Here is a 23,128-nt window from a genome sequence, read left to right on the forward strand (position 1 = left end):
GGCGGGGCGCGGGCGGGCCTCGGCCGTGGTTAGTGGTGACAGGTCGCCTGACTGGGCTCCTCCCCGGGCCCGCCCCCACAGGTTTGTCTTGTGACCGCGGGCGGCCGCCGCTTCTTTCCCGAGCTTGGAACTTCGTTATCCGCGATGCGTTTCCTGGCCGCTACATTCCTGCTCCTGGCGCTCAGCACCGCCGCCCAGGCCGAACCCGTGCAGTTCAAGGACTGCGGTGAGCCCCAGGCCCGCCCAAGGTTCCCGCGCCCTCTGCGGAAGCCCCCGCCGGATCCCCGCGCTGAGACCCCCGGGGCTGGGCTGGGCGGATCCCTCGGGCGGCCAGGCTGAGCCTTGGACCCTAAATGGAGTGGGCTGGGTCGGGGAGAAGGCGCCGGCCTCCAGGAAACCCGATCGCACACAACTTTGTCTTTTTCTTAGAACGCGTGTTTTGGGGTTCCTGGGAACTCCAGGAGGTGGGCCTTTTGCTGAAGTTTCCTAAAGTTTGTAGGGCTGACAATAGAAGGGCTATATCCAGCGCTGGTGGAGGGGTGGAGCACAGAACTTCTTTTTATTTATGCTTTGTATCTTGGAATCCCGCCCTCCCCCTTCCAGCTCCCTTTGCTTTTCTTTTAATTTCCTTTTTGCTGACAAGTCAAAAGTCAATTCCCCTTTTTCATCATTTATTGTTACAAATAGGACTTCCTTTGGGCTTTGGAATCTTGTGATTCTTAATCAGTTTTTTCTTGTATAAATCTCACTGTGTCTTTAACCACAGCTTGTGGCACATAACTCCCTCTCGCCGCTGTGGTTGCAATCTTTGTTGGAAAATACAACAGGTGGTGGAAATTCTGAGTGCCTTCATTGAGTCGAGTCTATAGAATTGTCGGAACAGAACTCGAGCAAATTTGTTCAGAGGTGGAGGTAGAGGGATACAGCTGTCAATGAAAGAGGCATGAAACTGATTTTGTAAGATCTGTGAGTGAAAAGGAAGCACGGAGATCGTGTAATCAATCATTGAATTCCAGGGATGTTGGGTAGCCTACCTAAAGTCACGCAGCAGAATGGGGAACTAGGGTTAAGTGTAACCGCCCAGTGGGTTCACCTTGCCCACTGCCTGGACAGAGCGGATTTATCAAGATGGGATTTGCAATGGCGAAAAGAGTATTTCACACAGAGCGGCCTGTGCAGGAGACCGGAGTTTTATTGTTACTCAAATCAGTCTCCCCGAGCATTCGGGGATCAGAGTTTTAAGGATAATTTGGCTGGTATGGGCTCGGAAAGTGGGGAGTGCTGATTGGTCAGATTGAAGATAAAATCATAGGGGGTCAAGTGAGTTCTTCTTGCTGACCTCTGGGTGGTGTCATTTGGTGCATCGGAATGCAGGATCTGCAGAATATCTCAAGCACTGACCTTAGGTTTTACAATAGTGATATTACCATGAGCAATTTGGGGAGGTTCAGACTCTTGCAGCCAGAGGCTGCGTGGCCCCTAAACTGTGATATCTAAACTCGTAGCTGATTTGTTAGTCCTACGAAGGCAGACTACTCCCCAGGCAAGAAGGGATTTCTCAGGAAAGGGCTATTATCCATTTCGTTTCGGAGTTTAAACCATAAATTCCTCTCCAAGACTAGTTCAGTCTACACCCAGGAATGAACAAAGACAGTTTAGAGGTTAGAAGGAAGATGGGATAGGTGAGTTCTCATCTCTTTCACTGACGTAATTGCCTAAGGATTTTTGCAAAGGTGGTTTCATAAGTATGCTGCTTTATATCCAGTGCCCAGGTAATAGTAACTGCTCAATGAAATGTGTTGAAAACATAGATGGAATACTTTTTCCCCTATGTCATAAAAATTCATGTTGACAAAAGCAAAGTTGAGGATTAGGGGACAGGATTGATTAAGGAATAAACTGCTGGCTGATTAACACTTAAATGCTATTCCATTGATTTAGGAGACTGGCACTTGAAAGCTATTATTGCTTCAAATTATTGCCTTTCCCTCCATTAAACTTAGTAGCCAGCGTTTGGATGAAGACACTATTAATTTTAATAATTCATTCCAGCCAGGCATGGTGGCTCACGCCTGTAATCCCAGCACTTTGGGAGGCCGAGGCGGACGGATCATGAGGTCAAGAGATCAAGACCATCCTGGCCCACATGGTGAAACCCCATCTCTACTAAAAATACAAAAATTAGCTGGGTGTGGTAGCGTGCACCTGTAGTCCCAGCTACTCAGGAGGCTGAGGCAGGAGAATCGCTTGAACCCGGGAGGTGGAGGTTACAGTGAGCCAAGATCATGCCACTGCACTCCAGCCTGGCGACAGAGCGAGACTCTGTCTCAGTAAAATAAAATAAAATAACTCATTCCATCCTCACAAGCTGTCTTACAGATGAGGAAAGTTAAGCACATAGAGTAACTTGCCCAAGATCTCACACCCAGCAAGTGGTAGGAAACAGTGGGTTTTTGTGAGCCACTTCGGGTTTCCAAAGAAAGAAGGGAAATAAATCCAGAAATTCTTCTACTCATTTGAAAAAGCAGGAGTATGTGGGGAAAAGAAAGATATCAGACTGTTACTGTGTCTATACAGAAAGAAGTAGACATAAGAGACTCCATCTTGTTCTGTATTTGAGATGCTGTTAATCTGTGACCCTACCCCCAACCTTGTCCTTGCAAGAGACATGTGCTGTGGTGACTCAAGGTTTAAAGAATTTTGGGCTGTGCAGGGTGTGGTTTGTTAAAAAGGTGCCTGAAGGCAGCTTGCTGGTTAAAAGTCATCACCATTCTCTTAATCTCAAGTACCCAGGGACACATACACTGTCAAAGGTCACAGGGACCTCTGCCTAGGAAAGCTAGGTATTGTCCAAGGTTTCTCCCCATGTGATAGTCTGAAATATAGCCTTATGGGAAGGGAGAGACCTGATTGTATAGCCTTATGGCTATTGTATATGTATAGCCTTATGGGAAGGGAAAGACCTGATTGTCCCCTAGCCTGACACCCATGAAGGGTCTGTGCTGAGGAGGACTAGTACAAGAGGAAAGAAGGCCTCTTGGCAGTTGAAATAGAGAAAAGCATCTGTCTCCTGCCTGTCCCTGGGCAATGGAACATCTCGGTGTAAAACTCGTGTATGTTCTGTTTACTGAGAACATCTCGGTGTATGTTCTGTTTACTGAGAAAGGAGAAAACCGCCTTAGGGCGAAAGGTGGGACTTGCTAGCGCAATGCTGCTCTTTATGCACTAAAGAGGTTTATGGAGATGTTTGCATATGCATATCAAGGCACAGCACTTTTCCTTAAACTTATGTCACAGAGATCTTTATTCACGTGTCTCACTGCTGACCTCCGTGTCTCATTTCTTTTTTCAAGTCTCTCGGGTGTGGAGGGGCAGGCCACCCCTTCAGGAGTACACCTATGGGAAGTTTTTAAAGGGAAGAAGGGTTTCAGTTACAGATTTTTAATTTACTTTTGAATTGGGAAATATGATATAAAGACTTCAGTGCCCACATCAAAAGGTTTGTGTTCCACTCTACACCCACCTTGCCTGGCGTGGAATTTCCTCAAGTGAGAAAGGGGGCCAAGCAAACTGGTTTTGTAATGTTTGCTGGTTAGAACTGAGGAGTTTCTTCTATTGACACTGGAAGTCTGAGAACCTCTTATCATCAGAAAACTGGATGAAAGAGCTATAAGTACTACCCTTTACTTACTTCCTACTAGATTATGTGACTCAGCCTTGAAAGAAGCAGGTGGAAGCTGGACATTGAAAGTTGTAACATTAACATTGATTTTCTTTTTTTTTTTTTTTTTCTTTGAGACGGAGTCTCGCTCTGTGGCCCAGGCTGGAGTGCAGTAGCCGGACTCAGCTCACTGCAAGCTCCGCCTCCTGGGTTTGCGCCATTCTCCTGCCTCAGCCTCCCGAGTAGCTGGGACTACAGGCGCCCGCCAACTCGCCCAGCTAGTTTTTTGTATTTTTTAGTAGAGGCGGAGTTTCACCGTGTTAGTCAGGATGGTCTCGATCTCCTGACCTCATGATCCGCCCGTCTCGGCCTCCCAAAGTGCTGGGATTACAGGCTTGAGCCACCGTACCCGGCCAACATTGATTTTCAATAGAGTGTTGATTGAAGTTCAGGATTTTTTTTCCCCCATTCACCGAAAATGGGTTGGAGTGGAAGTGAGTGCTTCTCAAACTGCTTCGGATGCTTAATAATGTGTGCAGTTTGAGAACTTTGCTATGATGGAGAAGCAAGTTGAGAGGTAAAGGACTGCAAGGTACTATTTACCAACCTAACTGGAGCAGTGTTGGTCAATGTGATGATAGAGTTAAAGACACTGTTCCACCCAAGGGCAGGTACAGGCAGCAAAGAACATCTACTTAGATTTCTCAGTTCATATCATGCTTTTATAGTATTGAGCTAATCTGGTGACTGACTGCATAGCAGATAATGTACTCTCAACCTGCAGTTTGCCTCTGTCTTCATGAATTCTACTTTTGAGACAGAAAGAGTCCATCCTATTGGCTAGAAACATAATTTCTATCCACGAAGTATATTTGACGTGAGAGGCCCAGCTTTTGTGTCAGAAGGGAACTTGCTAACCTACCCAGGAGCAGCTATTCTAAATTAAACTCATGAACTAAATCCAGATATGATAATAATAGTAAATATATGTGTCACTATGTTCCAAACACTTACCTAAGATCTGTATTTGTGTTAGCTCAACTACTCTATTATCCCTAGAGAGGTTAAGTATCTTGCCTTGAGGCTATACAGTAAGTAGCAGAGCTAGTGAGATTTCAAACCCAGGCATCAGAGTCTGCCTCTCAGCAATGATGGCTGAATGGCAGGACTTAACTTACCCTGTTACAGGCACCATTACCAGGCAGTTCACTTGCATTCCCTCCCATTCAACTGCCAAGTCTCTGGGGCAGAAGGAAATGCGATTTTTAAAGACTTTATTTAAACATTTTTTGGTCAAGCATTTATTGTATACAAGTACTTTTGTCCTTGGTTAGACTGAGATTAAAATACACACGCACACACACACATACACTCTTATTTTAAGAACACAGGTTCCCAAAATCAAGTATATATCTGTAGATTGCAGATGTGTGCTTAAAATCAGTTTTTGAAACTACTTAGAAACAACGTGGGCAAGTCAGATGAATCCTATTTCTTTTTTTTAATTTTGAAAAACTTCTATTTGTTTTGAGGATTCCCAGGGATAAATCCTATTTCTGACTCTTTCTAGTACCTTCTTACGTCTCACCCTTATGTTTTCAACATATGCAGTATTTGCAAGTGTATCATTCCCAGCAGCTATATAGACCTAGGCCAAGTTAATATTTCAGAGGAAATGAAACCCAGACTCAGGTAGCAGTATTCTTCTTTAATGCAGCTGGCACTTCTGCCATCTTGGCTGTGTGAGTCAGTGCTATTTGGAGTTAAGTTTAACTTGTACCTAAGCTTGTATTGAAACTATAAAGACCTTAACCTCTGTACTGCTCTTCATCCCCTTGATTCTTGGAAAAAATCCAGATCTTAACAACCTTAGTCAAGATTTAAGGTACTTCATGTTGTTTTTGGAGCCAAAATATTTCATGACTCATAAGTGGGCCTTAAAGAACAGGACTAAATCATTGAAGAAACTGCAGAAGTGCAGTGAAAATGGTACAGTTCCCAATTCAGAAGTGGGAGGTGGTTCCTCTCTCAAGGGTCATTCCTAGTTCAGAGATGGTAGGTGGTTCTTCTGTTTAGGGTCATTCCTCTGTTCAGTGTTAAGTAGTAGTTCCTCTTAAATTCCATAGTCCGCTTACTTGGAAGTGAGTAGGCTTCTGGAATCAGTCTTATTTTATTTTATTTTTTGAGACGGAGTCTTGCTCTGTCGCCCAGGCTGGAGTGCAGTGGCGCAATCTCGGCTCACTGCAACCTCCGCCTCCCAGGTTCAAGCCATTCTCCTGCCTCAGCCTCCTGAGTAGCTGGGACTACAGGCGCACACCACCACACCTGGTTAATTTTTGTATTTTTATTAGAGACGAGGTTTCACTATGTTGGTCAGGCTGGTCTCGAACTCCTAACCTTGTGATCCTCCTGCCTTGGCCTCCCAAAGTGCTGGTATTACAGGCATGAGCCACCATGCCCAGCCTTGAATTAGCCTAATTTTAAAAGTCAAGACTGATATTCTGATACTTTTCATAGTTTTACCTATACCTTTAAAAGTGCTGCTTGTTTCTCTAGGAAGTCAAGTTGGGGTGAAAGAATGAACGGATTCCAAGAAGACAAAATACTGGGCAAAGGATTTACCAGGAGTTTGGGAGAAAGGGTACAAAATGTGGAGAGAAGGTACTTCATCACTGAAAATCACAGAGGATATAGGGGTTGAACCTCTACGATAGAAAGAGAATCATGGTGAGGGGCAAAGAGGTGATGCTGAATTAAGAAACCTGAAAAGTTGAGTTTGAGCTGGACCTTCATCCAGAGTCCTCAAGTAGTTATCAGATGCGAATTTCCTTGGGGTGTCCTTCCATTCATCACCATGGCTACATATTTAAAGCTTCCTTCAGGTTCGGGTGACAAGGGCTTCCAAGTCAGGTCCACCCATTGAGTCTTGGATCTGCCCCTTCCAGGCAATGTGACCTTGGACAAGTCTCGGTAATCTTTGCTCTTCTGTTTTCTAACCCCTAAAACAAGGATGATAAATCCCATTGTTGTGAGATGTTTTCTTTAGATGCCTTTGCTTTCCTTCATCCTTGCTACTCAAGGTACAATTTCCATAGGATCCAAAAATGAATGATTCAGGAACTAAAAACTCTTTAAACCAGATTCAAGAAAGGTTCAGTCTGTTCTGGGATCTGGCAGACTTTCCAAGCAGTAATAACAGACTTCCTCAATCAGTGTTTGTTCATGTAGAACTTGGGGTAGAAAGATGGTGTAATTCATTTCTGATCTTCCTCCTTGGAGTTTCAGGCTGTACCTTTGCTTTCTAGCTGTTTCTGCATAAAGTACCATTTTGGCTGTGTGCGGTGGCTCATGCCTGTAATCCCAGGACTTTGGGAGGCCAAAGTGGGCAAATTGCTTGAGCCCAGGAGTTTGAGACCAGCCTGGGCAACATGGTGAAACCCTGTCTCTACAAAACACGAAAATTAGCCAGGTGTGGTGGTGCATGCCTATTGTTCCAGCTACTCAGGAGGATGAGGTAGGAGGATCACTTGAGCCTGGGAAGGTTGAGGCTGCAGTGAGCTGAGATCGTGCCATTGCACCATTGCATCCAGCCTGCGTGACAGAGTGAGACCCTGTCTCAAAAAAAGAACAAAAGAACAAAACAAACCAAAAAAAAAAAAAAAAAAAACAGGCAGAGCACAGTGGCTCACACCTGTAATCCCAGCACTTTGGGAGGCCAAGGCAGGCTTATCACAAGGTCAGGAGATCAAGACCATCCTGGCCAACATGGTGAAACCCCGTCTCTACTAAAATACAAAAAATTATCCAGGCCTGGTGGCACATACCTGTAGTCCCAGCTTCCCAGGAGGAGGCAGGGAATGGCTTGAACCCGGGGGGCAGAGGGTACAGTGAGCTGAGATTGTGCCATTGCACTCCAGTCCAGTGACAGAGCAAGACTCCATCTCAAAAAAGAGAAAAAAATGCAGTTTTTCCTGTAGTGAACAACTTTCATCAAATGTACTTGCTAATCTATATGCTAGAAAAAGAAAGGGAAAATAGGAATATTTAATCCAAAGGAATATTTAATCCAAAGGAAGGTTGAAGGAAACGTCTTCAAGGTTTAAGTTTAAACTGTGCATTAAGAATGCAAGACAAGACTCTAGGAACGTTTGGAATTTCTCTGATTGAAGTTTAATCCCTTTACTATGATCATTTATGGATATGGTCTTGATATTATTTAGTTTGACAAATATTAACTTTCTCTTGGTCAAAAAACCAACTAGCTTCTTATCATCTGAATTAGAGGCTATGATTTTATCTGCAAGGTGAATCAAGATTCTGACTTCTAACTGGGCATTATTCTTAAAGATTCCATCCTGGGAAACAGTCTGAGGAGAATGAGTTGACCCTAAATGGGAGAGCAGAGCACCTTCCCATTAGGTGGTGGGCAGCCTAACTGGCTTCTTTCTCCTCTTCTCCTATTCCAATTCATTTTTCTTTTGCAGGTTCTGTGGATGGAGTTATAAAGGAAGTGAATGTGAGCCCATGCCCCACCCAGCCCTGCCAACTGAGCAAAGGACAGTCTTACAGCGTCAATGTCACCTTCACCAGCAGTGCGTAAAAGTGGCTCTTACCTCAAATTCATGTTAAAGCATAACGTAAATATCAGGTGTTGGAATGAGCATGGGGATGGAGGGAGGGAATTGGCAGTCATGAATTTTATGACTCCTTTTGCACCTTGTGCAAAGCTAGGGTTCACTGTGCCCTTGGACACCCTTCTCATGCAAGGTCCATGGCTCCTAGACTCCCTTTAAGCAAACAGGGAGATGTCCGTGTGTTCACAGGTTAGAGAAGACAGCTTGGCTTTTCTCTGTCCTGTCTTGGCCCATATTGCATCGCAGGCTTTGATGGGAATGTCAGCTGTGTTTAGCTACAGACTGCAGAGTATTAGTATGGACCCCAATTCTTCAAGCTTTGAAACTCCTCCAAAGTGTTATTTTAAGCAGTAATGCCTTTCAGCTATTAAGTCCATATCCCACCTGAAAATAAAGGTGCAACTATTTTTTTATTTTTTTATTTTATTTTATTTTATTTTTATTTTTTTGGAGACGGAGTCTAGCTCTGTCGCCCAGGCTGGAGTGCAGTGGCGCGATCTCGGCTCACTGCAAGCTCCGCCTCCCGGGTTTACGCCATTCTCCTGCCTCAGTCTCCCGAGTAGCTGGGACTACAGGCGCCCGCCATCTCGCCCGGCTAGTTTTTGTATTTTTTTAGTAGAGACGGGGTTTCACCGTGTAGCTCAGGATGGTCTCGATCTCCTGACCTCGTGATCCGCCCGTCTGGGCCTCCCAAAGTGCTGGGATTACAGGCTTGAGCCACCGCACCCGGCCTAGGTGCAACTAATACTTAACAGCCTCCTTAAGATTTAGGGAACCCACTGGGAACCCAAGAAACAGCCAAGAAATCTGAGCTTTCTTCTCCAATAGTATTCAAGAAATATCATTGGAACTTGTTGCTTTCTTGTACCACATCACATTGAGATTTTTAAGAATCTAGACAAATTAAAATCTTTTATTGCTAAGCAGGGCATGTTCCTTGAATTCCTTCCTCGTTTTCTATCCTGTGAAACTAGACTAGACAGTCTAATAAGAAACCTCAAAGTTCCTGTCATCTTTTGTTCATAAGCCTAAAGACAGCTCTAAGTACTAGCTCCCTGTTTCCTCTCTGGACTATACCCTGGCCTCTCTATTGCTTCAAACCTAAAAAAAAAGCCTTCTGAACAAGTCATCCCCAACCCAGACAGAAAGAAACAGAACCAATTTTCTGGGTCTCCAAAATACCCTAATAACTCATAAGTCTGATTGCCATAATTTTGTAATAACTTTATTCCTCCTGGCTAGCTTGTGATGTGGAGGGTAAAGTTTATCAAGAAATGCATGTCTTTCTAATCTTACCCAATTTCTTTCCTCTTTTTTTTTTTTTTAGACAGAGTCTTGCTCTGTCACCCAGGCTGGAGTGCAGTGGTGCGATCTTGGCGCAATGCAACCTCCGCCTCCTGGGCTCAAGCGATTCTCCTGCCTCGGCCTCCTGAGTAGCTGGGATGACAGGTGTGCGCCACCACACCCAGCTAATTTTTGTATTTTTAGTAGAGACAGGGTTTCTCCATGTTGGCCAGGCTGGTCTCAAACTCCTGTCCTCAGATGATCCACCCGCCTCAGCCTCCCAAAGTGCTGGGATTACAGGTGTGAGCTACCGTGATCCAGCCTAATCTTACCCCACTAAAGGGTTACCTCTTTCACTGTTGTTACAGATCATGACATTTAAGACACACAATATACTTGGACAGAAGCTGATATACATAACAAACAGAAAGTTTACTGCCAAAAATCAGTTGCCTCATTAGATAAGGTTGTTTATCTAGGTATTTCTGATTCTCCTAAGAAACTATGAAGGGCCATGAAGAGCGAGGTTAGAGCAAAGAAAACTTCTGCTGATTGCTTTTTTTTTTTGCATAATTACGTTTGGAGTGAATGCTTGCACTGTGCTGGTACCAAGCACCACTGCCAAGAGAAATAGACCCTAGGAATGCTGTCACTTGGGATTATTTCTGAATTTTTGATTTAGAGTTTGAAAATAGGTTGTTTTCTTCGCCATCTGATTCTCTTTTTTCCTCTTAGATATTCAGTCTAAAAGCAGCAAGGCCGTGGTGCATGGCATCCTGATGGGCGTCCCAGTTCCCTTTCCCATTCCTGAGCCTGATGGTTGTAAAAGTGGAATTAACTGTCCCATCCAAAAAGACAAGACCTATAGCTACCTGAATAAACTACCAGTGAAAAGCGAATATCCCTCTGTAAGTGATACCATTGTTGAGGACATGGGAGGCCTTGGGACTGGATTAGAGTTCTGAGGGCAGCAGGCAAGCAGCAGAGATGGGGGTAAAGGGCCCTTTATCTCTATGATGAAGAAGGGAAAGGAGATAGGTGGGAGTGTTAGGCGTCAGGAGGTAGGGCAAATCTTTTTCTCTGTGTCTCTTCATTCTTTCACTATGACCTGATGGTTAGTCTGGACCTAATGATGCCATTTGTTTTTTAATGTACTAAAATTTAATCATACATAAAAGCTGTAATTTAATCTGACAGTAAAGCACAAGAAGCAGTATTAAAGTTGGTTTAGTACATTGTATATTTTAGCTTTGAAAGCCATAGAAATCAGTTATCCCAGTGTTTTTCCTATAAAAGACCCATTTTTGCCAAAGCATTATGTACAATTTTAATTAGAATATAATGACAGAGGATATTCCATAATTTTTAAAATATAAAATGAAGTCAATGACTCAAAAAAGTTATCTACTGCAATGAGGTAAAAGGGACATTTCATAATCAGTATCATTACAAAGTATGATAGTTCCACTTTTTAGTGCTTGATAGGGAGGAATCATGATAAAAAGTCAATATGAAATCATTTGATTATAGTAGCAATATCTAACATTTGAAATGCATCCATGGTCTTTTGTATGATCATATTGGAATCAAGTATATTTTCACATCTGTTATGTCTTATTTTCCAAGAGATATACACAGAGCAATTTTTTTTCTCCAGGGAACTTGTGCAAACCAATATAAGATCTAAATTCTTCACATAATGTATAAAACAGGAGAAGCCTCTTCAGATTTATTTTTTGAAGTCTGGAATGCTGGCACTTTCCAATTAGGCAATAGTTCTTCATTCTTGTAACCTAGCTAAGAGCTGCTGCTGACTATGGGCCTAGAGCAGCAGGCATGATTTCTTTTTAGGCCTTTTCTTTTCCAATGGTGTTTTTCTATTTATCTGTCTGACCAGGTCATAAAGTATTTCATTAACATTGACCTTTGACTTTGCAGAATATTCTAAAATGGTACAGTTCCATCACTGTCATGCTCAGTTCTGTCCCTGTTCTTTGCCAACTACTCACTCATCTTCCAGATCACATTTATTGCCAAGCAAAATCATTGGAACATCTTCTGTGTCCTTAACCAGTAAAATCTGTTCCCTCAGGTCCTGTAAGTCAAACGTGGACTGAATATACTAGTGCAAAACCTTGGCCATTCTTCATATACAAATCCCTCATTGCTGTAAATTGCCCTATCCCTGCAGTATCTAGGATTTTAAGCATACACTGTTGGCAATCGACTTCAACTTGCTTTCTGTAGGAATCTTCTATCATTGGGTCATATTTTTCAACAAAAATTCCCTGAACAAACTGAAACATCAGAGCAGACTTCCCAACACCTCCTGAACCAAGGACCACTAACTTGTACTCACCCATGATGTGATCTGTTTAAATACTGACAACTGCCCTGGTCGGGTGCCTCCTCCACCCCCTCCTCCCTGCTCCCAGCTGTGGCTCCTGCTTCAGCTCCGCACAGCAACAGCTGATGCCATTTTTATATACAATATTTCACTTGATTCTCATGACCATCCTATGTAGAGGTGATCTTATCTCTATTTTACAGCTGAAGAAATTTGAGCTTCTGAAGTTATGCAATATGAACAGAGTTCCTCCACTAAGAAGTAGTACAGCCCAGGTTTCTAGCTGGGTCCTATAACTCCAAAGCCTATGCAATATTAAAAGATTTTAGCCAGGTGCCAAATAGTTAAAGATCCAAGTTATCTTAACATTGTCATGAGAAAATCCTGCTTTCTCCATTAATCTCTTAACAAAACAAGAGAGTAGTAGTTTGTTAGCTTCATGGCAGAGAAGTAGCTTTTTCCACCCTCCTTTCTCCCCTCCAATCCCCTCCTTCACCTCCGACCCATCCCTGCTGCATCTACCTCTTTTTCTACCAAGCACTCGTAAGGTAGATCCTGCTGCAGTGGACCTGCATTAAAGATCTGTATCTTGATAAGAATGGAGGAAATGGAGGGATGGCCTTTGTCCATGAAGAAAAAGAGCCGCATTTCTTGAAAGGAAATCAAGTAGAACTCAGGAGCAATATCTGGCCATTTATTTTCTAGGAAAGGTAAATAATTAAAGAACATTCTAAAGAGACTCAAATATAGGGTGTCTGTGCTTAAGGGCTGTTGGAGACCTTAGAGGTCAGGGACAGATTAGTAGATGAATTTGCAGAGTATCCATATAACCATGGGCATGTCTGAACCTCAGTTACATATGCAGTGACTAGTCAGAGCCTGATTCATAGTAGGTACTTAATATATGGTAGTTATTGTCTGTTAAATGAGTTACATTTAATTTGAAAAATAGCTCAAACTGTTTAAGCACTAAATGAAGCAGTAGTTAATGTATACAAGTCTGGAAAAACTCACAAAGCAAGTTTCAAGAACCTAAGTATCATTGCCACTCACATGTTCCATTGCAAAGAAACATTAGAGTACAAAAGAGAGGTAGTAAGTGACAAATAAGCCAATGTCCATATAAGAAAGGACCTGCAAAGTGTCAGTGAGTTATTAAGAATTGGAAGGGACTGCTCACATGATACGAGTGTAACAAGTCAAGGCAGGGATTTCTGATGAAGTGCATTATTAGAAAGCAGATTAAGGGCGTTAACTGAAAGTATATTGCTACAAAAGGTTGTCATCCTTGAAATTATTCATACAGCTACAAACTTCTCTGGGCCATCCTTTGCGCTTTGACATTTCCATTTCTAGCTAACAAGAATGTTTTCTTATACCTAAGCATCTAAATTTTTTTTTACTCTCTGCTCTTCATGGTTACATTGAGAAAAAGCTGGATCAGATTGCCAAATACATGAGAAATTGCTTAAATGTGAAATTATTCATGTAAGCCTTCATGTGTTAGCCCATTTGCATTGTTATAAAGGAATACCTAAGACTGGGTAACTTGAAAAGAGGTTTGATCAGCTCACTGTTCGGCAAGCTGTACATGAAGCATAGTGCCAGCACCTGCTTCTGATGAGGCTTCAGGAAGCTTACTGTTATGACAGAAGGCAAAGGGGAGCCAGCGTGTCACATGGGCAGCACAGGAGCAAGAAAGAGAAGGGGGAGGTCCCAGACTCTTTTAAACAGCCAGATCTCGTGTGAAGTCAGTGAGAACTCACTCATCACCAAGGGGATGGTGCTAAGCCATTCATGAGAGATCTTCCTCCATGATCCAATACCTCCACTAGACCCACCTCCAACATTGGAGATCACATTTCAACATGAAATTTCAAAGGGACAAATAACCAAACCATATCACTTAATTTATGTGCCATTGATCTAAGAGAGAAAAGAATGCTTTAGAAATTACATTTGATAAGTTAACCAAGTTAGTATGTGGTGCTGCTAGCATCAAATCACAAGTATAACTTAGTTCACTCTCTTAAGGCCATAAACTGGGCCCACATGCTAAGCAGCCCTTGTGATTTAAGAAAAAAAGTAGAAAAGGACGAGTTCGAGTCCTTTGTAGGGACATGGATGCAGCTGGAAACCATCATTCTCAGCATATCGCAAGAACAGAAAACCAAATACCGCATGTTCTCATTCATAGGTGGGAATTGAACAATGAGATCACTTGGACACAAGAAGGGGAGCATCACACACCGGGTCCTATTGTGGGGAGGGAGTGGGGGAAGGGATAGCATTAGGAGATATACCTAATGTAAATGATGAGTTAATGGGTGCAGCACACCAACATGGCACATGTATATATATGTAACCTGCATATTGTGCACAAGTACCCTAGAACTTAAAGTATAATAAAAAAAGAAAAAAGTATGAGGAGTTAGGAAGTTTGCTACTGTACCTCCAGGATTCATAGTTAAGCCAATTATGGATAGAGGTCAGGTCCTATTTCATTTTTCTCGGTTATTTTTCTCTTTCTCCAGATAAAATTGGTGGTGGAGTGGCAACTTCAGGATGACAAAAACCAAAGTCTCTTCTGCTGGGAAATCCCAGTACAGATCGTAAGTCTATCTGGGGGTGAGAGGGCATGGGTGGAGGGAAGAAAGAAGTGGAGGAGAAATCAGACTGAAACTAAATCAGTGCCATAAGATAAAAGGAATTTCAAGACTGCTGTGTTATGCCTCTCAACCTCTAAAAGCATCTAAGGACCTATTTCCTGAGAGCTCAGAACTGTTGCCTTTGTAATATCCTTTGTAAAAAAAAGGTCGAAGGAAAGAAGAGAGAGTGAAACTGTAGGGACTGATTTAACTGTCTTCATTGGTTTTTTTTTCTGTTGGAATAAGGAAGGTCCAGCCAGACAGGACCTGAAGGAGGTTGCTTAGGAATGTCTGATAACTTGCCCTAGGGTTATTGCCCTCACAGTGGACGAAAGGTTCCAAACCACTTCCACTGAGCTGGGACATTACATTCACAGGTTTCTCATCTCTAAGTGCCTCATTGAGTTCGGTGCATCTGGCCAACGAGTCTGCTGACTCTTGACAGCACCTCCAGCTCTGCTGCTTCAACAACAGTGACTTGCTCTCCAATGGTATCCAGTGATTCGTTGAAGAGGAGGCGCTCTGTGGCAGAAACTCAGCTCTGGGTGGCTGGTTCTCAGTGGTTGTCTCATGTCTCTTTTTCTGTCTTAGGTGGTTTTCATTAAATGCAGACTTGGTTAGCAGATGTTTAATTTTTTTTTAGCAACATTAACTTGTGGCCTCTTTCTACACCTGGAAATGTACCCTTGAATAAATAAAAACTCGTTTGTCTTGTCTTCTGCATGTGGGCTGTGGTCTCCTCCTGCTCCTTTCAGAGTACGTTATGCTAAGACCATGGCAGGCAGACCCCCAGTTCCATGGTCCCAGAGTGCGCTGAAGACATGACTTTTTCAGAAACTCTTTTTCCTCCTTTTTGTCCAGTAAGACCATATCTATTTTATATAAAATGGCCTTGTTTTGCTTTGTTTGACACAATCTTATACCACCAAGCATGTTTGAAAGAAGCAGTGAAAGTAGAAATCACCTAGTTGAAGGTTGAAGGAACTGAATTTGGTGGGGAGGGCAGGTAGGGGTTAGGGATTACAGGTTAAGATGAAGCATGGTGATCTTTTGGGAACCCTCTGCCGTGAAGAAAGCCTAGAAACTTAAAAATGAAATGTGAAGTTGTAGCAAGTAGTGGCGAAATTAATTAAATCTTGGCGTTTCCTACTCTTAAAGTACAAGTATAATCATGATCATATATTTTGCCACCTATTTTGAGTCAGTATACTAGCAGTCAGCTCTTAGGTGGCACAGGGATTACAACCCCATTCACAATTGAGTTGAATAACATGGACCTTAGGTCATCCATTGTTAGGGCAAAAGGAGGGAACATTCATACAAAGTGCTTGTGAGCAAGTAATTGATTTGATCCAATTCTTTTCATCCCACTAATTTCACTAGACCCTTGGATTTCTTTGGCCTGTGAGTTTCCCAGGAAAACCACCAGGGGACAGTGATGGATCAGGAATACAGTTATCAACAGCCAAGCTTTCCTAGTTAATGCCAGGAGCCAGTCAACCAGTGTACTTTTTACCTAAGATCTCTTGTGTATCCTGTCACATTGAGTCTAGAGCAACAGTCCACCCTGTCTCCCATACCAGACTCTAGATGTATCAGAATTGTGTGAATTCCTGAGGCCGTTAACTGTTGTGCGGGTCTCTGGCTTCAGACTGCCTATGGTTGAATCCTGGTACCACCAATTAACAGGACTACTAGTGTGATCTTGAAATCACTTCATCACTCTGTGTGTCAGTTTCTTTATCTGTTAAATAGTACTAATAATAATAGGGCTGTGAAGACTAAATGAGATGAGGCATGTAAAACACTTAGAATGACCCTGGCTATAGTATATACTCTCTAAATGTTAACTGTCACTCTAGGAAACAGACATTGTTCTTTGTCTAGAAATAGCAGGAAAATCAGAAGGTTCAGTCTGAGATGTGATGATGTCTCCTCAGAAGGACGAGGCAAAGCTCAATTCTCACGTGTCCACTGTCTCCCTATTCCCGGAAGATTTCTCATGCCATTTAGCTCCTTTGAAGCTAACAACTACCTGCCCTGCATACTCCTCTGCCCTTGTGTTAAAAGAAGACAGGACTCACAATAGCGTGCAAAATGAGTACTTGCCTCTAGCTAGGAACAGTGCCTACTTCAGGGAGAATTGATTTTGATACAGCTGACTAGTTAAGTGTTAAACTATTTTGGAAATAATTTACATATCTAAGTTCTAAAATATATTTTTCTTTCCTCCACTTATTCTTCAAATTTGAAACAATGTTTTAATACTGTATATGTTTCATTGTTTATACCTTATATTCTTTGTGAAAATTTGTTCTTAGGGACAAAAAAAATCTTATTCTTTTTATGTGTAAAGCAGGAATAGACAGATAATACATAAACAGATACATATTATATCTGTGGTATTAAAATTTGATGAGGTGTTCTATTAGGATTAAAAGGTCCACGAAAGCTCCTGTAAGGAGTGATAATGAAAAGGGTGGGGATGCACTAAAGACAGAGTATAAGTAGATATTTCAGAAATCAAAATTAAAAAGTATTTCGGCTAGTTTATACCCTTCCATCAGAGCAAAAGGGGAACACAACAGCTTGTGACTGTTTGCCAGCCATCGCAAGGCTACGTGAAGCCTGCAGCCGTGAGCTAGAGCTAGGTGAGGCTCCCGTGGGGGGATTAGTTTGAAAGGTCGTCTTCTACAGACAGTTCACAGACGCCCCCCTGAGTCATTAAAACATTGAGAAGCACTGAATCTGCGGTATATCAAAAAGGTCATCCTCTTCCCAATGACAGTCTCATGCTTTTCTAGTCCACGGAGCAGGCCTTGGAGGCTCAGACCCAGCTCTTACATGAATTCCAGGACAGATAAATCCCAGATTCTAATTGTTAAAATAATAATGAGGGGCACCCCTGCTTATAAAATAACGGGAACCCAACACCTCATATCTCCAGTTTGGGAGAAGGTTAAATGTGAAGACTGGTATTCAAATCTTCATACTAATAAAAAGCAACAAGCATGGAGTAATTTTAAATCCTGCATGTTTGGTTTTTAAATCTTAGTTGACTTTTTTTAAAAGGAACAGAGTGATGTTTTTTTTTTTAACACAAAATCTTTCAGAAAAGAAACAGAGTGATCTTGATTATGCTTTGTAAATGTTGATAAAAACAGCTTGTTCTCTGAGAACACCCTCCAGACATAGGAAGAGTGGCTTGAAATAGGTGAGGTCAACTAAGAGAAAATGATCTGCGATCAGCCATTCACTTCAGATAATCCAAAAGGCAATGTTTAAATAGGTTGGTACAAGGACAGGGTCACAGTACATAAGAAAAGCATTAGCACAGAAAAAGGAGTTGTGTAAGAAAGTGGCCAAGGTGAGAGTCACATTATACAAGTGTTTTTCCCAAGGAAGAGACAGAACAGGAAACGGAGGTTGGGGTATGCCTTATTTAAAGGCCTGGGACACTCAGGCGAAGGTGTGTGTGTGTTGGGAATGGGGTTGTGGGGAGACAGGGTTGAGTGACCCAAAGTAGAAAGTGGCTCTGGATCTCCACAGATGTTGCCTGAAAGTCTTTGAGGGATTTGAGTCATTTTGGGTGGTTGTGTCTTTTTCTCTGAAGAGAATTCCTCAGCCTATCCCTAGATTCTAAACTGAATCCGATTCACTTACAGCTGTCAGTTGACTAGCAACTAAATGGTCTGGGTGTTGGTTGCCATGGAAACAGCTAAAAGGCCCATTGCTATGGGAACCTACCAGGCTCTCCAAACCAGGGGTTTGGTTCCTAAAAAGGAGTGGAGGGGAGAGTGGAGCCCAGGAGATGGCCTGCATAGGTGGCTCGAGGGTCCTGGAAGAGGGTGGCAATATGGGTAGCGGATCCGGCCAGCTCCTCTCGACTGGGGCAGAAGAACAGTGACCTCTTCTACTTTCTGCAGGTGTTCCCTTGCCTGTTCTCTGCTCGCCGCCCAATGCTAGCTACAAAGCACAGGTGTTTGCAGTTCCAAATGGAGAATAAGAGCCTGAGATTCTGGAGCCGACGTGGCATGTCAGTGCGAATCCCCTCACCTGCAGGGGCTTGGAGAAGGACGGCTCCCTTCTGGCAGGCCCTCCTCCACAAATCATATGTCCCAGATAAGCAGCCAGCAGGCAGAAAGATCAGCTTAGCTCTGACTGCCAGTGGGTAAGGCCAAGAAGGAGCCTGGCAGACAAATGGATGGCTGCTGGCCTTGAACATGGCAGAGCCGCTGAGTGTGCCAGATCAAAAAGCAGAGAGCAGGCCAGCAGAAGCAGACTGTTCTCAGTGCTGGAGAAATGCATTGCTCTGCTCACTACACCCTCAACCACCCATATGCCTTGCCACAAAGGAGGGTACTGCAAATGGATCAACATAGGAAAGATGAGGTTTGATGGAGATTCTCAGTGTACACACACAATGTTTGTAAGATTCTTTTCTGTTTTGCAATCAAAGTAACTCTCACATTAGTGGTAAGATGATTTTTTTTACTAAAACAAAGAGAAAACATCCCAGAAGCTCTTCCATTAACCACTGTTAATTTGTAATGTACAAATTAAAGGGATTGGACTAATCGCTAAAGCCTCTGTCAAGACTAACAGCTTATGATGCATTGAGACACTGAAAGAAGTTAAAGAACCACTGGCAAATGGACACAGACTAATTGCTTTCTAGTTACTCATATTGTGAGGGTGGGAAAGGTCTCTGAACTCCAGAGGGTCTTAGGATGGAGACTAAGGCCAAGACTTTTGCTTTAGAGACCATTTCAGATATGTTTGGCCCAGGAGACTTTCACTTGGTTCTCCAGAATTCTGAGATGTGTGATGCTGATTTTTTTTTTTTTCTCCTAATCTTGCCCTTTTCCTGCCTGGAATTGTTAGTCTCAGACACTCCCAGGAACTTCAGAGTCTGAGAGCCTGGCACCAGAGAGAGAAAGAGATGCCACCAGAACTTGGACTGCTCCACAGGACAATTGAGCACTTCCCCAGAATCTGTGGGGAGGTTTTCACTTTTGGAAGCAGTAGTTGTTTATAGATTTCTATAACATTTAAAATTTCAAATATAAGCTGGGTTTATATCTCACCTCCAACTTTTTCCAGCTGCTTGACTTTGGATGAGTTCCTTAACCTCTTAGGGCCTTAATTTCCTCAGCTGTAAAATAGGATGATAAGAATATACTCACCTCGGGTAATTCTAATGATGACATGAGGTGGGGGATGCAAAGTGCTCAGTGCAGTACTTGATGCATAATAAGTACCTGAGAAAGGTCGTTAGTATTATTATTATCATCCTAGATAAAAAAGGAAGGTTGCAGCCATGGAAACTGCTCAGTGGCCTAGAATCATAGGCATTTGCCATGCATTTGTCTTCCAAATTTAATTCCAGGTGCCTTTCAAGACTGATGGCCTCTCTGATGCCACCCTCTGGTTTGCCTTCATTAAGCCAGATTCTAACCCTCTCTTTTTAAGACACTTAACCACATTCTTTTTCATGTATGATTTTTGTGTGTCTGCTTACCTTCCTACTAGACTGTAAACATCTTGAGAATAGAGACTACCCTTTCATCTTTCAATAAATGCCTAGAATTCAGCAATTGCTTAATGAATTTTTTTTAATAGGGAAGAATGTCTTTTTACTGTAGGTTTTGGATCAGGCCATTTAACCCTATAGCAGCCTTGTCTCCAAAGCGGAGAAAAGAGTAACAGTGGGCTAGGCTTCATTCTCCTGAAGAATGGAACGGCATTGCCCCATCCTCAGTGGTCAGCTCCAGAGCAGGGCCAGGGCTCACATCTTCTAGAAGCCAGCTGTCATCTGTCTCCAGGACTCATTGACACCAGCTTGTCTCCAACCTGAAGGCTCCCTGGCCCTGGGCTCAGGTGGAAATGGCTCCTCCTCCCCTCCTGGCTGCTGTCTGTCTTCAGTTCAGCCTGCCTCTCCCTCCTGATTGCTCTGGCCAAAGCAAGAAGCCATGAAGATGACTCTGTAGCTGCAAGTTGCATCTGGTTGCCTCTGGGAGAAAGAGAGAAAGCAGACCTGGCTTATGCAACTCTCTCTCCCCATACACTGAATCTCTGCAGTCCCTGGCCGACCCCCTCAGCTTCCCACCAGAGCTTGCCAAGGCTTGGCTCGGCAGGAACAAGCCCAGAGAGCTACAAAGAGCATCTCCCAGACAGTGGCCTCTGAGAACCATCTCCTTTCAAGGTGGGTAACAGAGAAAGTTCTGGGGTAGGGAGTAAGGCAGGGGAAGGTAGGAGAAAAAGCCTCCAGGTCTGATGGACTTGCCATGGGACCATGGATCAACCATTTAACCTCTTTCAGCTAAATACCTCGTAGAGGTGTTATATAGACAAAAGGAAAGAGTGGATGTGCATGTGTAGCTTGGAAATACAAAGGCTATTCATACTGGGAGTATTAATATCATAGGCTAGTGCAGAGGACTGGCAGTTAATCCATTAGATTTTCCTACTTAGATCCCATTGGCTTGATGAGCTGTCTGGGCACACCCACAGAAAACCTCACAAGGAAAGCAAGGTCCCTGATTTGGTCACCAGAAGAGCAAGGTTGAGAGTGACTCAGTGAATGCCTTTCTTTGACTACAAAACAGGCCTGTAATGCAGTTGGCTCTCCTGAAATGTTGGCTGCTAGTTCTGAGGGTATAGGAGGCCTAGGCAGCTGTACACTTGTATCATCCTGATCATCATGAAGTCTAGTGGAATTTATATGGACAGGACAGTGTGCATTCCTTCAATACTTACTGAGCACCTATTATGTGCCAGGCACTGTGCTGGGCACTGGGAATGAAAAAATGAGTAAGGCATGGTCCTTGCCTTCAAGGAGCTTAGAGTCTAATGAGAGAAGCTAGCAGCAAACCATCACTGCAATTCAGTGGGACAAAGCCATGATAGTCACATGTACAGAAATGTGTCATGGCAACAAAAAGGGAGAGTACTGAGGTGATTTGCTCTGGAAGAGGCAGAGACAGGTCAGGCTTCTGCTTAGAAAGTGGCTGGAAATGGAGACACATAATCATGTGCTAGGTCTTTATTTATCCATCATTCATTCAGCCAACATATCTTCTGAGATTTTTTGGAGAATTTATTTATTTGTTTATTTATTTTTGAGACGGAGTCTCACTCTGTCGCCCAGGCTAGAGTGCAGTGGCATGATCTCAGCTCACTCTAACCTCCACCTTCCGAGTTCAAGTGATTCTCCTGCCTCAGCCTTGCCAGTAGCTAGGATTATAGGCGCCTACCACCACGCCCGGCTAATTTTTGCATTTCAGTAGAGATGGGGTATCACTATATTGGCCAGGCTAGTCTCCAACTCCTGACCTCAAGTGATCCACCCGTCTTGGGCTCCCAAAGTGCTGAGATTACAAGCATGAGCCACCACGCCCAGCCTGGAGTATTTCTTATGGTGAATTTACCTCCTCCTGAATTACTGGTCTTGGTTAATTTGGTTTTATTTAAAGTTCCTCCTACTTAATTTACTCTGGAACTGAGTAAGCATACTTGGTGATGTCCTGACCCTAGTGTATAGCCAGCTATCATGTTCTGTTTGGATTTTAGAATTCCACCCCCCTTCTCTGACTCTCCAGCCCACGTTACACCACTTTTTGTTTTTTTTTTTTGTTGAGACGGAGTCTCGCTCTGTCGCCCAGGCTGGAGTGCAGTAGCTGGATCTCAGCTCACTGCAAGCTCCGCCTTCAGCCTCCCAAGTAGCTGGGACTACAGGCGCCCGCCACCTCACCCGGCTAGTTTTTTGTATTTTTTAGTAGAGACGGGGTTTCACTGGGTTAGCCAGGATGGTCTCGATCTCCTGACCTTGTGATCTGCCTGTCTCGGCCTCCCAAAGTGCTGGGATTACAGGCTTGAGCCACCATGCCCGGCCTACACCGCTTCTTTCTCTGTCTATGCTCTAGCCACATCAGTCTCCTTTCAATTCCTCAAATTGGCTGTACTTCCTTCCTCCAGCCATAGGACTCTTATGCATGCTGCTCCGCTGCTTGAAATGCTGCCCCATAACCCCTTTTCATTTAGTTAGCCCCTACTCATCCTCATTTCTCCTGCAATGTCTCTTCCTCCAGGAAGCCTTCCCTGACCACCTCCCTCAGATCAGATCAAACACTTTGCTATACATTTTCATAGCACTCTGTTCTCTCTCTTCATGGCACAATTCAACACTATATACTGGTATAATTATTTGATCAATGTCTGGCTTTCCCAGTCCCTTGAAGGCCTCATTGGGACAGACAACATTTCCATTTTGATCATCACTGTACTCCCCCTGTCCAGCACAGCTATGAGTCCAAGGAGCAGATGACCTGTATGTGGTTTGTGAGAGAATTAATTAATGGAATGATTCATTATCTTTTTTGGGTCACCATTTGCCTTGGGCCTAAATGGTTCTGTGTTCAAAACTAAAACTATGCCAAATGCAAAAACAAGGACCAGAACCAAACAGGGAGCCCCTCTGAGAAACGTGCAGAAAGAGCCAGGCGCAGTGGCTCACGCCTGTAATCCCAACACTTTGGGAGACCAAGGTGGGCGG

The 23,128-nt window shown here is 43.4% G+C and overlaps 1 protein-coding gene and 1 pseudogene across 6 annotated transcripts in view; one reads left to right on the forward strand and one right to left on the reverse strand.

Moving 5' to 3' along the window:
- Nucleotides 1-18,901, forward strand: part of NPC2 (Niemann-Pick disease, type C2) — a 19,534-nt gene extending 633 nt beyond the window's left edge. The window contains exons 2-6 of one of the 6 annotated variants that reach the window (XM_011949566.1): nucleotides 82-226; nucleotides 8,146-8,253; nucleotides 10,315-10,487; nucleotides 14,461-14,538; nucleotides 18,501-18,901. In XM_011949566.1, coding sequence (XP_011804956.1) covers nucleotides 145-226; nucleotides 8,146-8,253; nucleotides 10,315-10,487; nucleotides 14,461-14,538; nucleotides 18,501-18,749 — 690 coding nt within the window. In that variant the 5' untranslated portion in view covers nucleotides 82-144 and the 3' untranslated portion in view covers nucleotides 18,750-18,901. Of the gene's footprint in view, nucleotides 227-8,145; nucleotides 8,254-10,314; nucleotides 10,488-14,460; nucleotides 14,555-14,951; nucleotides 15,298-18,500 lie in introns of those variants that run through there. The other 5 variants (XM_011949565.1, XM_011949567.1, XM_011949568.1 and 2 more) reach the window with 5 other exon arrangements.
- LOC105517155 lies at nucleotides 11,402-12,127 on the reverse strand (annotated as a pseudogene).
- Nucleotides 18,902-23,128: the final 4,227 nt, after the last annotated feature.

This window comes from Colobus angolensis, unplaced genomic scaffold (genome assembly GCF_000951035.1).
Source record: "Colobus angolensis palliatus isolate OR3802 unplaced genomic scaffold, Cang.pa_1.0 Scaffold3, whole genome shotgun sequence".
NCBI classification, from domain to species: Eukaryota; Metazoa; Chordata; class Mammalia; order Primates; family Cercopithecidae; genus Colobus; species Colobus angolensis.